We start from the raw sequence: 19,128 nt of genomic DNA on the forward strand, positions 1-19,128 counted from the left end.
AAAGTTGTATTTGCAATTGATGGATTTAGGCTCACGATATTTCGGACCTTTCGATAACACATTTCGTAGAGAAGTGTTATTGACAATGTTAAGGTCACCGGTAATAACGTGGCCAGCAGGATTATATGTGAATTGGGAACTAGCACGAGTGCAATCGGGAGGTTTAGACTTGAAGTCGTCAATATCGAGATCCTGCAAAACGCGTTTGTAATTGAACAGTTTAGTTGATACAGGTTTGGTATAGGTATAAGAAATTATTGGTACAGACTGGTCTTTGAAATAAGGAGGTATTTTCGATTGAACTAATTTATGATGAAGGATATTGCCTATGTTGACGCCATCGACACCTTTTTTTGTCATGCTTAAGAGGATTTAAAATCAAACATTGTTCAAATCTGACTTTAAGTACACTTATGATGGACAAATCAGGTTAAAAACAATAAATACAAATACATCAGTCAAAAACGAAACTGTACTAATATAAAAAGAAATGCCTGAATTACGCTCCTTTGAACTGTACATCTGTTCTAGTTGAGGAGCTAAAGACACCAGAGGAACATTCAAATATGTTCAAAATGAACAGACAAACAAACAATACTAAACATCTCACAACATAGTAAACTAGAGACTGAGAAACAAAAACCGAATCATAAAGTGTGTGGTGATCTCTGGTAATCCGGAAGGGTACGAATATCCTGATCCACGTGTTGCACTCTTCGTCTTGGTAATCTAATCACAAACCTGGTAATAAGTCTAATTCAGAAAAGGGTGCGGTATTACATCAGGAAATATCCGTTAAAATCTATGAAATATAAAAAAGCAGATGTGGTATGATTGCCTATGAGACATCTATCCACAAAAGACCAAAATGACACAAACATTAACATTTATAGGTCACCGTACGGCCTTCAACAACGCTATTCCATATCGGTCAACCAAGTCGTGATGGCGTCTTTAAAGCTTACGAAAGATAACTTCAGTATCACCACGTGGGACTCTAGGTTTGGTATGTTCCTTAGCAACCCTTTAACAAGGAAATAGTGATAGGAAGTACAAGCCCTGGAATGTCGTGTCAACTGGGAGATAGATACTTCGTATGCAGGCTTTACTAGAATATGGTTCTACATAGAAATGGAAAGTTTACAATTCGAAGCTGAAATCATCACGTTTGTCGTAAAGTTTTGTTTTCTGGCTCCCATTATCAATGTCTAGATGCAAGTCAAGATATGAGGCAGGCTTAACTGTATCTTTAATATCCGTTATCTCAAGTTCGATGGGATAGATTCGTTCAACATAGTCACCAAATTTAGTGAGATCATTTGCTGACAACACCAACCTAGATTTAGGTAAAGAAATAGTTTACAGAGTGTATTGTGTTATTCGTTATTGGATGTATTTGCATCTGAATATCAATGAAATGTTGGCCACTAAAAGTTTAAAAAAAAAAAAAAGAATGAGCGAAAGTCACCGAAGGTAGTCATATTCAAAGTGGAAAACAAACTGGCAATAAAAATAAAACACTAATAAAAGACAAACAACAAGTACACAAAGCACAACATGGAAAACTAAATACTGAGCAGCAAGATAAGCAAGTAGCCATTTTCCAGGATTATGCAATTTTCATTTACAGTGTGAACTATACATGCAATTACATGCATGTGAACTATTGAGATTTGAAAATAGTAAAATTTTAGAATATTTTGATGGCAGATCTCTTCTCCATCTCATGTAGATAATTCAATACAGAAATAAAACAGAATTACAAATAATCACAATTTTATTCAAATTAATTATAAATAACAGTAACAACAGGGACATTGAATAAATATAAATCAAGTATATAAAAATTCATTCACTAACAACATTTGCAAACATACAATAAAATTCTGATATGAATCGATAAATGGAAATATATTTACAATATTATGCATTCAATTATGTGAGAAAAGGGTATGCGTATCACATAAAAACAATGATTCAGGGGAACATTTATAATACTACAAGGAAAGTGTGAACAGATGCATAGATAAAAAAATCAATCTGTCCCATTTACGGATTCATCAAAATTCCCTTCGAATAGAAATTATTATTTAGAATGAAAGACAAAGGTTTTGGACTAGAGTTTTATCTATAATTCACTTTTTTCTCCGTCTGACGAAGAACCAGACTCTTGATATACTTTACTGACAATAGGATTAGCAATGTCTTCTAACGATTTCTTCTGTTCTTTAAGTTCTTCTATAGAAGGATCTGGATTATTTTCCAACCATTTAATTTTTTCTTCAATCGCATTTTCTATGGTTGATTTGTCGTCATCAGTTAGTTTTCCACCTAATTTTTCTTTATCACCGATTTGATTTTTGAGGTTATAGGTCAAACTTTCAAGTTCATTTTTAGCATCTACTTTTTCCTTTATAGCTTTATCTTCATCAGCAAATTTTTCAGCATCATTTATCATACGATCTATATCTTGTTGTGAAAGTCTGTTATCATCTTTTTGAATAACAATATTGTTTTTCTTACCCGTTCCTTTGTCTTCTGCACTGACTTCCAAAATCCCGTTAGCATCAACAGCGAACGTGACTTCGATCTGTGGTATTCCTCGCGGAGCTGGTGGGATTCCAGTCAAATCAAATTTTCCCAATATGTGATTGTCTTTTGTCATTGTTCTTTCACCTTCAAAAATCTGTATTGTTACGGCGTTCTGGTTGTCGGCTGCTGTTGAAAATATTTGTGATCTTTTTGTGGGTATTTGGGTATTTCGCGGGATCAGTTTTGCCATGACACCACCAACGGTTTCTATACCAAGTGTTAGTGGGTTAACATCCATCAATAGCAGGCCTCCAGTCTCTGCCTCACCGCTCATGATGCCACCTTGAACAGCGGCACCAAAAGCCACAGCCTCATCTGGATTTACCCCTCGGTTTGGTTCCTACAAAGTTGAAGGAGTTTGTTATGACCTATCATAAAATTTGTTTTTGTCTTTCAATATACAATTTGAATCATATCAAAAGGCTATAAAATTAAACTGACATGTCGACCTGTTACTGCCATATTCACTATCTATAGTCTAGTGTTGTCCAAATTTTAATGTATCAATTGTTTGATCACAAAAGGTAAAAAATAAAATTCTTTGAATATGGTTCCGTAGTAGAGTATATATAGTTTGGACGTTCCTGATGAAGGTAAATTGGGACAATCGCTTAAAACGAATGAAATTTATGATGTGGTGTTTTCATTTTTTACAGCCTAGTCAGGAAACCTTTAATAGCTGATGGACTTTGAGTTCCCGAGAGTACAATCAGTTCAGTAGTTAGTAATTCGGTACGGACATGATTAGTAACAAACCTTCGTATATAAATTTTAAAATTATAAAGAAACTATGGTTTGAACTCCCTCGGGAAAATTTGACTTTAAAAGTTTTTTTGTTTTTTTGGTTAGATAGCTCTTCAACTGTTTCGGTTCTTAAACATGAAAGGTGACCTATAGTTGTTAATTTCTCTTTGGTCTCTTGTGGATATTTGTCTCATGGCAATCATACCAAAATCTTCTTTTTTATATTTGAAATACTCGGCCGTTGGCGTCTCTGGTGAAGGAAAATCAAGAAAAGCGCGTAGGGCGTGTGAAATTTACGTGTTGTTTTTATATTTTATAAAAGTGGTAATTAAACAAATGCAAACACCAAACTTCTTAACATTTTCTTGTTTAACTGAATAGATAAAACTGGCACACACTCACCTTGCCGCTGAAGTAGTCTTTGAGAAGTTGTTGAACTTTAGGAATCCGTGTAGAACCACCAACAAGGACTACTTCGTCAATCTCAGATTTCTTCATGTTGGCATCATCTAATACTTTCTGTACTGGTTTCATTGTAGATTTGAATAAATCCTGCAAGACAAAGTTTTTATATTTACTAATATAATATCAAAAAGAAAGATGTGGTAAGATTGCCAATTAGACAACTCTCACAAGAGGCAACATGACAAAAATCATTCTAGACTTTCCGATAGCGAAACACAAACAATGGTCATTTATTTCACTTGCTTGATTTCGTACTAAGCTAAGCCTGAACCATAACAAAATTCAAGAAGGAGTTGTATTAACTTGTTCCTATCAAAATGCACCGTTGATTAATTAATCGGTTTTGATCAACGTCCTGTGGCAAATATTTCATGCATATCCTAGTCGATCTTTTCAAATGTAAAATCATACACAGAATCAGTTATCCTGTATGAAGAGTTGCAATTCTAATTTATTTGGTTCTATATTGCAGAGTAGGTTAATGCATAATTAAGGGTGTTTCTTTACGAGCATGTCAGTGTCAAAAATATTTACATGGTGTATATCAATATGCTCAAATCTGTTATGATATAAATATATAAAAGGAAGATGTGGTATAATTGCCAATGAGACAACTCTCCACCAAATACACAGAAATTAACAACTATAGGTTATCATACGGCCTTCATTAATGAACAAAGCTCAGACCATATAGTATGCTATAAAAGACCACGAAATGACAAATATAAAACAATTCATACTTAAATCAAAACGTACCATGTTTAATTCTTCAAACTTGGCCCTAGAGAGTGTTTCTGAGAAATCATTTCCTTCAAACAATGATTCAATTTCTACTCTGGTTTGGTGAGCAGACGACAGGGCTCGTTTAGCTTTTTCGACCTCACGTCTTAGTTTCTGCATGGCATGTTTATCAGTCCTCATGTCTTTCCCTGTTTTCTTTTTATACATTTTTATAAAATGTTCCATAACTCTCTGGTCAAAATCTTCCCCTCCAAGATGTGTGTCACCGTTTGTTGCGATGACTTCGAATATTCCATTATCGATCGTTAGTATGGATACATCAAAGGTTCCTCCTCCAAGGTCAAACACAAGAACATTTTTCTCTCCTTTCTTATCAAGCCCATACGCAATAGCTGCTGCAGTTCTGAAAATAAAAAGAACATCAACTCAATGTACAACAAATTGAATACAAAGGACCTGTAACTTTCATCGATTGTTATCTGTAGTGGCTTTGATAAGTTAAACTATTTAATTACAGTAAGTATTGCGAACGGAGTATATTATATTAATTATAAAGTCTAGTTTGTAGAATGTTCATAAAAATTTGGTAGCAGTTCATTGTTTTTTTTACAACACAACCTAGAGCAGCTATATAATCATTGTTCATAAATAGACTGAGTTACTTCTCTTTTATCATACAAATTGTACGTCTTTACTTACGGTTCGTTGATGATTCTCATCACATTTAGACCAGCAATTCTTCCAGCATCTTTAGTAGCCTGTCGCTGGGCGTCATTGAAGTAAGCAGGGACCGTAACAACAGCATTGGTCACCTTTTTACCAAGATAGCCCTCAGCAATGTCCTTCATCTTACCCAAGACCATGGCAGATATTTCTTCTGGTGCGAACACTTTCATAGAATCTCCAACTTTAGCTTGTATATGTGGCTTGTTATTCTTGTTCACGACTTTAAATGGATAATTTTTGATGTCTTTCTGTACAGCTTCATCATTCCATTCTCGACCAATCAGACGCTTGACGTCAAATATCGTATGTTCAGGGTTTGTTGTCAGCTGGTTTTTAGCAGCATCACCTATAAGACGATCGCCATCTTCAGTAAACGCTACGTAAGACGGAGTGATTCTGTTTCCCTGGTCATTTGCGATTATTTCAACTCTTCCGTTTTTGAAAACGCCAACACTAAAATAAAGAAACTCGATTGTATATAATAGATTCATCATATAGTGAAGCAGTGATGCTAAATTGTGTTAGTTTTGCATGTCCCTGTAACCTTCTATTGACACAGTATATTATATGTCAAAATCATATATGATGAAGTGAAAAAAAAAAACAGGAAAAAAGCGCAAGCCGTGTCTGTTGTTTGTTTTAGTTCGAGTTCTAGGGAATATATCAATGGAATCCAACCAGAAAAAAATGGATTGTTAATGAAAAGAACATCATCAATATATCTGAAAGTGAAATTAAATGATCTGGCTTCTTTGATCTTTCTTGTTTTGACAAGTGTCTAAAGGAACTCTGATTTATATGAAAGTAAGAAGAGGACTGTAAGAAGATGCGCACACTTTGTTCCCATAGGAAAGCCGACAATTTATAATATCTTGAAATAAGCACTGTATTTGCTTTGAACACTGTTTTCATAATGAAACATTATAATTAAGGAAAAAATAATAATTGTTTTGACTTTCAACTTACCAAGAATAAGTTGTTCCAAGATCTATACCAATAACTGTTCCAATATCATCGTCTTTTGCCATTGCGCATGACAGGAACACAAGCAAACTAACTCCAATTACAAGAAACTTCATCATGTGCATGTCTATAGGAGAGGAGAGGAAATAAAATATACATAATTATTTTTTTTTTCTAATTGATTTCTTCAAATAAAATGTAGAACATGATAGTATTGGGAATTTTACAATAACTTCAATAAAGTTACTTGAACACATATCTAGCATATACAATTTTAGGTTGAGATTTGTTCGTTTCTTCATTACATAAAATCGGCCAATATTTGATCCCAAACTTTGAAATTCCATATACGTAATATATTCAGTTCAATTCAATTCAAATATGTGTTGTCACATAAAATATTAACAAGGAGTATGTGACAAATTATATAAACATACACAAAATACATCAAGTTCACAGACAAAACCGAAAGAACTGAAACCTCGAGGAAAACATATTATAGAAATATAGAAAAGTTATATATATATATATATAGGGATGCATGTAATACAATATGCTTAAAATGCAGTCACTTATTTGTATTCAGTTTTAAATGATATTAGTGTCTACGGTGTTGTCTTTATGTATACACCATAACGAAATATACAACTCCAAACGATTTTAAAAAGAAATGTTGAAATAAGTGTATAATCGCGAATGTCCAATGTTAGATTATTCTATTTTAGAGCTTTTCGTTCAGTTTATACGGACTTAATGTATCTACACGTATATCAGATGGTACACAAAATGTGTGATGATATATCCTTAAAAAAATATTTTCAAATCAAACTTCCCTAACAAATATTCCTTTACAACTTTTAAATGTATTCGGTTTCTTGTAAAACTGAAATATCCCCAAGAAAAAGATATACTATATCTAAATAATGAACTGAAGACCGAATACCTTCTATAACACAAATAAAAATCAGATTCAATTTCACCTGTATTTTCAATGATGAGAACCATCATAGTTTATGTTCGTCCTTAAATTGTTTGAAATATTTGCCACTGAACTTTAAGCAATATTAACTTATCGTATATAGTTATACTATGTAATATACATGATATATGTACTTACTGAGAGATGTTCAGTCAGGTTTTGTTATAAATTAACAGTTTAGGTATACTAATTTCTTTCTTCCGGTAAACAATAAAATAGTTGAAGTCTGAGGTTGAAGATCTCCGGTATAGGTTGATTGAATTGTAAGCTTTGTATCAAAGGTGAATAAAATATATGAATTTGCATTTGATTTTATACTAAATTATTTCTCATTGTACTTAGTATAAGTTGTCGTGTCATTTATTTATTTGTCGTAATCATTTTCGCAGTAAATTCATTAAGTATACGTGTTATTGATAAGTACACGTGTTATTTAAATTCTGCGCCTGAAAATGTAAACAAACAAAAGTTTCATCATTCAGTATAGAAAGCTGACGTAATACATCAATGTATTTGTAGATATCTATTTTTACATGGGAATGAATTATTACCTAGAAAATAAGAGCATTTCTATAAAGCTGGTCACCCAGTCAATAGGCTTAAACAAAAGCTTGTTTTTCATTAAAGAAAATGAAACTTTCAAAGTTAAACAGAGATATAGAAAAATCTAGAAATATCATAAGTATATAGTATATTTATATACAATCTTGACAATCTTGATATCGGGATTTCCCAAAGTTTAAATAGAAAAATAAATAAATAGGTCAATGTAAAGGTAAAAATATCAGCTAGAAAATACTAGTTGATCTATTGGAACATTCTTTTGTCGAATCAATCATGTATGAAACAGTCAAACATATAATACTATACACTGCACAGTCAATATAGCATTTTTTTTATACTTTAGAAACATTTTCTCTTTTTTTTTGGCTAGAAATAACAGAAAGCGTGCGTAAACATGTGCAATATATGGCAGTCAGCAGGGTTCAAGAACATCAGTTGTTCGACCTGTTAGTCAAATGCGTTTTGTTTAAATATACTTTTTCACTCTTTTGGTCTTTTGGAAAATGTTGTTTGTGCTGTTTTTAGACCCTTCTACAACGAAATTTGTTTGACATGCACACGTATAAAAATTGCGGTTTTTATCCAACGCAGTCATTGGTTTGAACGTAGTTTTCAATTTAGACTCGTTTATATAAGATTAAAGTATATAAGATTAAAGTATATATATATATTGAAAATTAAACAAAGGCATTTCGAGGGCATGTACCTGTCTTTTTTGTGTTTGCATTGTTATGCACACAATCTTAAATTAGATATTTGTTAATACGTGTCCCCACCCAACACCAAAATGACACAGAAATTAACACTGGGGATAGGTCTCCGTACGGCTTTCGACAATGAGCAAAGCCCATATATTTCCGTTTTATCAATTTATCTTTTCTTTGTTCTTCTCGTGAGTTTATTTCCAAGGCTTGAAATCATGGAAATACTATGATTATTTATCATGATTGTTTTAAATTTAACATGTTTAACAGTGTGTTCAAGATGCTTTACTTTAAAAGATCTTAAAACCAGAAAAACGAGTTTAAAAACAAATTGACTAACCACTACAACAGCGTCAAACAATCGCAAGTCGGAATGACCATCGCAGTTCAGAGTCATACGTACGTACATCAAAGTTGCCAGAGCAGATGAAAACATTTGTGTGTTGATTGACCCTAGGCGGATACATGTGTTCTTGGTGCATGGGACTGGCACGACCCTATATGTAGCAAAAATTTGGTAGATTATATAGGGATCCACTGATTCAAGATGGGAGTGCCCCCTTTTTTTTTTAGATCATTCAGCCCCCCCTTTTTTAATAAAAGTTCTACCAATGATCCGCCAATGTGATATCTGTGTTCTATATAGGGCAGAGTGATATTTTTATAAAGAAGGATTTATCTCTCCCTTTAAACCCCGCTCACAACAATCGTACGATTTATTGTCGTGGAAAATCTATAAAATGGTTGTCGTTGCACTGTCGTGCGTAATGTAAAGATAATATTTTGAGTGGTCACATCAGCTACGACATGACCACTATGGTTCCATGATATGTACAAGACAGGACAAATAATTGTAATTGTAATGTTGTGGGTTTGTCGCAAGTCGGTCGTGTAACAGACTTGCGACCATCGTACGATTATCATGAGTTGCAATTGTTTGGGGCTATTTTCAGGTTTTCGTGTCATGGGATTCGATGAACTGTCGTGCATCTGTCGTGTGACTGTCGTTCCACTTTGATGCGACGGGCAACTCCCAGCAAAAGTTCTTGAAAATGACAGGCTCCATCTGCATGATTATCCAAAGGAATCTGCTCCAACTCTTGCATCAGTGAACTATACTGCGCCGTTCGATCCATGACAAAACTCACCAAAGTTGGGTGTTTGGATGGTTCCATTACAGTCAAATGAACGCTAACAGGACCATATTTTGCACCTGTTGTAGTCCGACAAGGCGCCTTCGTCAGCATGGCCAACTATAATCATGCTGATGGAATATCCATCCTCTTTAAACGGTAGACGGTATGTTTTTCCAAACATTCTTTCCCATCGGATTGTATTTTTCTACATACAACGAAATTAGCGGTTGCACGACGAACGTGTCACTGTAGTACGACAGACAATCAATGTTGTGCGAGCATTGTATACGAAATTTGGTATTCGTAATACAATCGCGCGACTGTATTGCGAGTGTCTTACAACAGTCGTGAGATTGTCGTACCGGACAGTCGTATGACGATTGTTTTATTAAAATGGTTTATGTTGACGTTGTTACCCATAGCTATGTGTTTATTGTACGACAGTCGCGCGACGGTTGTAAGACACATTAATTAACGACAGCCACAAGACAGTAAAATGACAAAAATCGTAGAGCAAAAAAGTTGCATGTCCAATTTTCGTCCTACGACACACGACAGCGCCACGATGCTCAAAATATCGTTCGACTGTCGTCTGATTGTCGTACTACGCTCACAGATGACCATCGATTTGATCAAATGTCATGTCGTAGCCGCTACATAGATGTGTCGTGCATGGGTCCGTTGTGACCAGGGCTTAGAGTTAGACTACGTTGGCTTCTTTTTCATAAACCAAAGCAATACCAACCAACTCTTTCAATTTGTCTTTTAATTTGGAAAGGCGAATTTGTATAAAGTGTAGAGAAGTCCATTGTTTTAATACTATTGCAAGATGAAAGAGTCTTAGATTGCGTGTACTCTTAGTGAAAAACCGGATCTTTTGATTATTTTAAGTATCCACATCATCGGCAGATTTACGCCAGCCCACCGTGGCTCAGTAGAATATATGCAGTTTTACAATAACTGTGAAGAGGGTGGTAATGAGGGTACGTCTGGCAAACCAAAGTCGACAAAAAGAAAATATATTTTTTTTAATATTAGCTGGGACCGGTATAATAGACCCAGATATTAGGAAATGATTTTGTTATTGAAAAGATAATGAACAATATAAGTGGTTAGTGGAAACTCTTTTTGTATGTAACTGTGAAAGAGTTTTTACTATTAGAAAATGATTTATTAATATTACAAAAGTAATTTCTAACATTAGGTTAATTTCTAACTCTTTAGTTTAAAAAAATCATTTATTTAAACAAGGACCAGGGACGGATCCAGCCATTTTAAAAAGGGGGTTCCCAACCCAGGACAAAAAAGGGGGGTCCAACTATATGTCCCTATTCAAATGCATTGATCGACCAAAAAGGGGTGTTCTAACCCCCGGAACCCCCTATCCGCCCCTGGATCCGCACATGGAAACTGATTTTAATATTAGAAAATGAATGACGAGTAACTGTAAAACCAAATGACGTTAACGGTCCTTTTCAAAGCATTACTACTCTCTTTGAAACCCTGTGGTTTCGTCGAACATTAAATGGAAAATGAAGACATTCACATATAGTTTCTTTCCCCTAATCTCATAGATCCCACAAGAGCCACATGCACATGTTTGTGGTTTGACACAGATACACATTCAGAATAATTTTAGGTAAACTCTCACGGTCTGATCATGACTATCTTGAGTAATTTTATTATAAAACAGTCAACACTTAATGCATTTTCATAGTAAGATTGAATTTTCGATTCAATTGTGTTTCTAAAAAAAAGAAGAAAACTTCTATTTATATGGATAGTCATCATAGTGATCACAGTCGACCTTCCGATAGAAACAAGGCAGTGTCTGCGCGTACCCGCATGCGGGTACGAATAGTCAAATTGCCGTTCTAGGCTGCGCGTACCCACATCCGGTTTTCTAATAAAAGGCCATCGTTTCGAATCGGGAATGAAACGTGAAATATGTAAGAAAATTATCGATAGTATAGGGATTTCGTGTAGAAATAATATTTTCAAATTGTATTTATTAATTAAAATTAAATGCACAATGATGGAAAATGAAACTGTACAGTCCCTGAAAAGAAAAAAAGTAAAATAAAACTACTAAAATTAAAGCTGGAGTTAATAAAAATTAAAGAAGCAAGTTATAATATCAATTTAAACAGAGACATATATTATATGTCTCTGATTTAAACCAATTACAAAAGATTCATGTAACTAATTTAAAAGATTTGGAACACATTTTACATATCAAATATGATTGTTTTGGCACGGATTTCAACCCGGCTGCACATTTCAAATGTTGCCAGCCTCCATTCACGTTTCATTAATCATTATTACTTGCTTCTTTAAATTTTAATTTTTATTAACTCATGCTTTAATTTTAGTAGTTTTATATATTTTAAAATTTTAGTTTCTGTTTAACATTTTACTTAAAGATTATTTTAAAATATCATATGGGTATATTTTTAATTTATAAAAAAAATATTCTTTAAATTTGCATTAAAATTTTATAATAGTATTAATTTCTATCATGTTTTTCTTTTACAGGGACTGTACAGGTTCATTTTCCATCATTGTGCATTTAATTTTGCAATGACTATTAATTATGTATCATTATTTAATAAATACAATTTGAAAATATTATTTTTCATACTTTTCACTCGTTCTACACGATATTCCCGTTTTATCGATAATTTCCGTAGATATTTCACGTTTTATACCCGATCCAATGGCATTTTATTGGAAAACCGGATGTGGGTACGCGCAGCCTAGAACGGCAATTTGACTATTCGTACCCGCATGCGGGTACGCGCAGACACTGCCTAGAAACAAGGGCTTGTGGCACAGCCAGTATCAAGAAGGACTATCACTAAATAACAGACTCCTGACTTGGGACATCCACTTTCAGAATCAGGGGCAGATCCAGTCGTTTTTAAAAGGGGGAAACCAAGGACCAACAAAAAGGGGGGGGGGGGGGGTCAAACTATATGTCCCCATTTAAATGTCTTGATTGTCCAAAAAAACAGGGGCTCCAACCCTCGGAACTCTCCCCCTGGATCAGCCACTGAGAATGGTAATGGGTTAAACATGCTGTGAGCACGTAACTCTTCCCTAACAGAGAAAGGTGTTACATAACAGCATAAACATGATAAGATTATCTTTACTATTAAAGGAGAAGACCTCATTTTGGGTGTTGCTTCTCTTCTTTCCAAAATAAATTAATCAACACGCCTCTGTGTCCCATAGGTACAGTGCATAGTGCCATTTGTCATCCATTCATATGATTATTCAGATTGAGTTATTTTTGGAGAAAAACGAGAAAAAAGGCATCTGGATATGGTCCCGTCATTGAATGAAATTTTAAGTCAGATTAGACTTCCAGTTTGCTATTTTCTGTATATTTTGAACATACATATACAAAGAATAAAGTCATTGAAAGGTATTTTCAGAATTCTATCTGCTATCATTTTCAAGTTTACTATCCACGGCACAGAGTTTATTAAATAGAGAGATCTGTATACTATATCAATGACCACTATGGATGGATGAGTAAACTTAGAATTGAAAGTAAATACACTATATTTATAAAGTAACGAATGTTCATAATATGTATATATACAGATAAGCGCTAAATATATTCATGTGAACTTTTGATTCCTATTCTGAAATTCTCCACTACCAGTCATTAAATATTGTACAAAATTCATTGATTACAAAAAAAAGAAGATGTGGTATGATTGCCATGTTGAGACAACTCTCCACAAGAGACCAATATGACACAGATATTAACAACTATAGGTTACAGTACGACCTTCAACAACGAGCAAAGCCCATACTGCATACTCAGCTTTAAAAGGCCCTGAACTGACAATGTACAATGATGTAAAACAGTTCAAACCAGAAAACTAGCGGCCTTATTTATGTACAAAAAAATGAACGAAAAACAAATATGTAACACATAAACAAACAACAACCACTGAATTACATGCTCCTTACTTGAATGTTCATAACATTCATATTGAAATTGATAGAAAACCAAAAAATGGGAATATTGGAAATAAAGGAGGAGGGATAAAAAAAAAAGAAGCCTTTTCCTGTCCCCAATAACCCGTTTAGGATGAAAATTTCAGGAACTCAATTTTCGGCTCTCCCTTGACACCATTTGCGATTATGGTCTTGAGGAAACGATGATAGTCCGTCGGACGGGGACGATAAATGGCTGACCCGTGTTAAGAGAGAGCCACATCTCTTGCACGTTAAAGACACCCTTGTAGATTTCGAAAAAGAGAAGGCTAATGCCGCTTCAAGGCAGCACTCGCACCCGCAAAGTGGAGAGGGATTAATATAAGTTGCAAAACTTGTTTCCCAATCCACTATAAATAAATATGTTTAAACTAATAACCTATGACTTGTGATACTTTTGCTGAAATTCTCCAGTCATTCAATATTTTACAAAATTCTTTCAACAACACTTTACATACTTTAAACTACGCTCTGAATGCCCGCGATTTCGCGGGTGTGTTCTAGAACTTATTAATATTAAAATCAGTTTCACTTTGATGATAATTTTTACCATTTTATTTATAGTTTTTTTACTTACATCATGTACATAGTTGAAAATTATAATAGATATAGATAGAAACATAAATTAGCAGACATGATTATTCAGACAAGATTTTCATTTTAAGACAATATTCATGCGAACTTTTGATTCCTTTTCTGAAATTCTCCACTACCAGTCATTAAATATTTTACAAAATTCATTGATTACAAAAAAAAGAAGATGTGGTATGATTGCCATGTTGAGACAACTCTCCACAAGAGACCAATATGACACAGATATTAACAACTATATACTGTTCATCATCTCTTTCAAAATTATCGCCCTTTTTTGACAATTTTTAGAATTTTTCGGAGTTTGCCTTACACAATAAACATTACAATACACAAGAGATAAGTGAGGGGGGGTTGTAAAATAGAATTCCCGGATCCCAAAAGGGTAAATCCTGAAATCCCAAACTTGAAAACACCCAATACCTGCAACGTCATGGAAAAAGTCCTGCCCCCCCTAAGTCGACACATGTTTTCCCAAACATTATTAGCAAGGAGCTGTGTTGAAGACTCATTGGTGGCCTTCTTTTTTTCCTGTCCTTAGGTCCCTGTTTTGTCTCTTTGACACATTCCCCATTTCCCTTCTCAATTTTTAGATCTACTTAAACAAATCACATTTTACTGATATAGGAAGTACGGCTGTCACTCTTTATAGAAGTGATTGCCCATCCCCTTAACGAGGATTTTTTTACCCTCTTTTGTGTTGTGAGCAAAATCCATAGATGATAGAGAGAAATTAAACAGACTAAAATGATCAGTAAAGCTGAGATTTCTGTCATGAATTCTATTATCTATAATGTTAGAGAGTGGCCTTTGTCGAATATGCACACTTAGGTGAGCAAATCAGTTTCTTTAGAGCCTGTAGTCTTCAAATGCACCTTTATCTAAACAAATTACACAACCTGAATTGTTGTAAAAGAAACTGTTGAGCAGGGAAGAGTTATCTTTCTTTGACTTTTCTGTACTTACATGTATGAAAACAAACTTTTATTATGTTGCTGTGCTCACCAATTCTACTGACTCACTTAGTAGGGTCTGATGGTTACATTAAAATGCAATAAAATTATTTTCTATGTTCATTTTTAATCATATTTCACTTTACAAAAGCAAGTAAATTGCAAGTCGGCAAATTTTGTATCCTATCCATCTGGAAATACCAAATCTGGATGCAACACTTGCAAAGAAGTTACAAGTTGCAGTTTCATATCTGTCTAGTCTAGCAGCTACTCCTTCTATGACAGCTGTAATCCTGTTTGCACTCAGACGACCTCCAGTCCAGGATTCAAGTCGTCTAGCAGCTCTTCTTGCTAGTGATCCATTTCTTCTCAGGTCTCTTGCCAGTTTTTTCAAAACCAATTTAGTTAGTCTAACTTTACCCCATCTTAAAATGAAAAAAAAACCCAAATTTTTACAAGATTAATTTTTATCATGTTTTTAGGCCTGTTCACAGGAGATACCGGTACAATGTACTAGTGTTATGGTAAACAGTCATCTATGATCTGTCTGTCCGTCCTACTTCAACATTTCAGTCAATATCTCAAAAACACTTGAAATAATTTTCATGAAACTGTGATTAGTTATTTATATCCATTTACCATGTTGACCTAAGCTAGCTTTCCATTATTTTGAGCAGTTTTGGTTAAACTTTGGTGACTGGTTAATATTTGCTAGAATAACATGAATAAGCTCCTTTTAGTTTTTATTTTAAATTTTTGATATGACAGTAATGGAAATTTATTTTTTTGAAAAAGGGACAAGAATATCATGCACTCATGGTGCAGCTCTTTATTTATCCTTCACCTACCTTAACTTTGGGAACAGTATCTCATTAATAACCAGTCATGTTTTTATATTGAAAAAAATCAACATGAGTTCATGGTCTATTATTCAGATATATATGTATTTAATTTATGTTGATGAGTTTTAATTTAATTTTTGCTTTTATTTGCAAAAATGATTAAATATACATTTTTTCTTTAAGCATGTTAAGAATGTAATTAGAAATGCTGTACCTACATGTAAGAGGCTATGTAAATTTACCTTTTCTCTACTCTATGATCGTTCTCTTCTACATCCCTTTCATCAATATCATTTATTTCATCCAAATCATCCTCGTCAGATACAGTAGTTCTCTTTCGGTCAGTCTCTTCTAGTTCACTTTCATCAATATCATTTATATATTCTAATTCATCTTCTTCAGGTAAAGCAGATCCATAAGATGTTGATGCGATGCACAAAACAAGGAAGCACCTGTAGAGAAGAAAATGAAATACATGTACTGAACGAAATACCTTCATACAGATTTGATATAGATATAGGAAGATGTGGTGTGAGTGCCAATGAGACAACTCTCCATCCAAATAACAATTTAAAAATTAAACCATTATAGGTTAAAGTACGGCCTTCAACACGGAGCCTTGGCTCACACCGAACAACAAGCTATAAAGGGCCCCAAAATTACTAGTGTAAAACCATTCAAACGGGAAAACCAACGGTCTAATCTATATAAACAAAACGAGAAACGAGAAACACGTATATATTACATAAACAAACGACAACTACTGTACATCAGATTCCTGACTTAGGACAGGTGCAAACATTCGCAGCGGGATTAAACGTTTTAATGGGCCCAAACCTTCTCCCTTTTTCTGAAACAATAGCATAACATCACAACATATAAAAACATACGATAAAATATCAATTAGCAGACTTAACTCAATCAAAAAACGTATGATTACACAAAGAATACAGGTATATGTAGAGTGTATTTGTTTCTTTTATGCTTTGATGAAGTTACAAGGTAAGAATTGGAAGTGCTGTCTCACTCGCTTGAGACAAATGTACTTCTGTGAAGGTTTTACGTCCCAATAAAATTATGACAAAAATAGAATTGAGAATATTTCAATAAGACAACAACCCAACATAAAAACAGAAAGCAGTCCAAGGCCAACTTTGTAAATATGCATGGTCTTGTTAGGAGGACTATTTATAAGAAATGAAAACAACACGTTATTATTTTAACACGTCTGAAGTGCTTTTCTTGAAGTGCCTTCATCAGGAACGCTCAAAACCGAATATTGGAAAGCAAAGGATGTATAGGAAGTGAAACAGTTGAAGAACTATAATACCTAAAAGTACCTAAAAACAGCAAAAAATCCATCCAAGATCAACTTTGCCTGAAGGAGTTCAAACCTGACAGTTTCTAAATTTATAAACAGACAATTTTAGAAAGTTTTTTTATAAATCATGTCAGTACTGAAGTGCTGACTACTGAGCTGATGATACCCTCAGGGACTTATAGATCATCAGCAGAGGTATTGACCAGTCTGTAAAAAATCAAAACAACACCTGATTTAATAATTGAATGTGTCTGAAAAACGTAAATTTCTGGATTTACCTTCATCAATAAGACAACAAAATAGCCACAAAATGAACATAACTCAAAAATGTTTGACTGATCTTCTGAAAGATTAAATATAATATTAAACCTACCAAACAAGTTTCATGTTTTGTTTATTACAGGAACGGAATGATCTCTTCCCTTTGAAATCAGAACTGGATAGTAACGAAAGTTGATACTTTTTATCTAAAAGTACCATCCAAAATGCTGGACAACACCTGTTATTGGTAAGTATTAGGTTTGTTTTGTTTCAAGGAAAAATTGTTTATTTTGTTTTCCTGTTAATTGATCTTTGTTTACAACTTTTCCTTGTTTCGGCTTATTTTAGAAAATTCTAATCAATTATTGAAAAGTTATTCAGTTGGAACAATGCTTCAATGGCAGACTTTGAAATAAAAGGGTTTTTGTCAGCCTTGTTTATGTAATCTAGAAAAAAACTAGTTTGTTTCAAAACGGTGCTTCAAATTTTATAAGAGGTTTAATAGCAGTTGATGAATTAAGTGCTTTAGCTACTTTTAAAAGCTTCAAATTTTTTTGATAAACTATAGGAACTTGATCATAACCTATTTTTTAGCTTACCTGGCCCGAAGGGCCAAGTGAGCTTTTCCCATCACTTTGCGTCCGTCGTCCGTCGTCGTCTGTCGTCCGTCGTCCGTCGTCGTTGTTAACTTTTACAAAAATCTTCTCCTCTGAAACTACTGGGCCAAATTGAACCAAACTTGGCCACAATCATCATTGGGGTATCTAGTTTAAAAAATGTGTGGCGTGACCCGGTCAACCAACCAAGATGGCCGCCACGGCTAAAAATAGAACATAGGGGTAAAATGCAGTTTTTGGCTTATAACTCAAAAACCAAAGCATTTAGAGGAAATCTGACATGGTGTAAAAATGTTTAGTAGGTCAAGATCTATCTGCCCTGAAATTTTCAGATGAATCTGTCAACCCGTTGTTGGGTTGCTGCCCCTGAATTGGTAATTTTGTGGATATTTTGCAGTTTTTGGTTATAATCTTGAATATTATTATAGATAGAGATAAACTGTAAACAGCAATAATGTTCAGCAAAGTTAGATTTACAAATAAGTAATCATGACCGAAATGGTCAGTTGACCCGTTTAGGAGTTATTGCCCTTTATAGTCAATTTTTAACCATTTTTCGTAAATCTTAGTTATCTTTTACAAAAATCTTCTCCTCTGAAACTACTGAGCCAAATTAATCCAGACTTGGCAACAATCATCTTTGAGGTATCTAGTTTTAAAGATGTGTCTGGTGACCCGACTATCAAATCAAGATGGCCACCACAGCTAAAAATAGAACATAGGGGTAAAATGCAGTTTTTGGCTTATAACTCAAAAACCAAAGCATTTAGAGCAAATCCGACATGAGGTAAAATTGTTTATCAAATTAAGATCTATCTGCCCTACAATTTTCAGATGAATCTGACAACCCATTGTTGGGTTGCTGCCCCTGAATCGGTAATTTTAAGGAAATTTTGCTGTTTTTGGTTATTATCTTGA

The 19,128-nt window shown here is 34.1% G+C and overlaps 2 protein-coding genes and 1 long non-coding RNA gene across 3 annotated transcripts; 1 reads left to right on the forward strand and 2 right to left on the reverse strand.

Moving 5' to 3' along the window:
- Positions 1-1,784: 1,784 nt before the first annotated feature.
- LOC134697300 (endoplasmic reticulum chaperone BiP-like) lies at positions 1,785-6,356 on the reverse strand. The gene is made up of 5 exons (XM_063559478.1): positions 6,235-6,356; positions 5,242-5,721; positions 4,558-4,945; positions 3,739-3,888; positions 1,785-2,932 (listed from the first exon to the last, which is right to left on the reverse strand). The coding sequence occupies exons 1-5, from the start codon at positions 6,354-6,356 to the stop codon at positions 2,129-2,131; spliced, it is 1,944 nt and encodes a 647-aa protein (XP_063415548.1). The 3' UTR covers positions 1,785-2,128.
- A 4,847-nt stretch (positions 6,357-11,203) lies between these two features.
- LOC134696997 (uncharacterized) lies at positions 11,204-16,464 on the forward strand. Its single transcript, XR_010103047.1, has 2 exons — positions 11,204-11,287; positions 16,414-16,464. It is a non-coding gene; the product is annotated as an uncharacterized LOC134696997 (long non-coding RNA).
- On the reverse strand, positions 15,283-17,772 carry LOC134696996 (uncharacterized). Its single transcript, XM_063558994.1, has 3 exons — positions 17,706-17,772; positions 16,254-16,463; positions 15,283-15,594 (listed from the first exon to the last, which is right to left on the reverse strand). The coding sequence occupies exons 1-3, from the start codon at positions 17,717-17,719 to the stop codon at positions 15,312-15,314; spliced, it is 507 nt and encodes a 168-aa protein (XP_063415064.1). The 5' UTR covers positions 17,720-17,772; the 3' UTR covers positions 15,283-15,311.
- Positions 17,773-19,128: the final 1,356 nt, after the last annotated feature.

Source organism: Mytilus trossulus, chromosome 14 (assembly GCF_036588685.1).
Source record: "Mytilus trossulus isolate FHL-02 chromosome 14, PNRI_Mtr1.1.1.hap1, whole genome shotgun sequence".
In the NCBI taxonomy this organism is placed as follows: Eukaryota; Metazoa; Mollusca; class Bivalvia; order Mytilida; family Mytilidae; genus Mytilus; species Mytilus trossulus.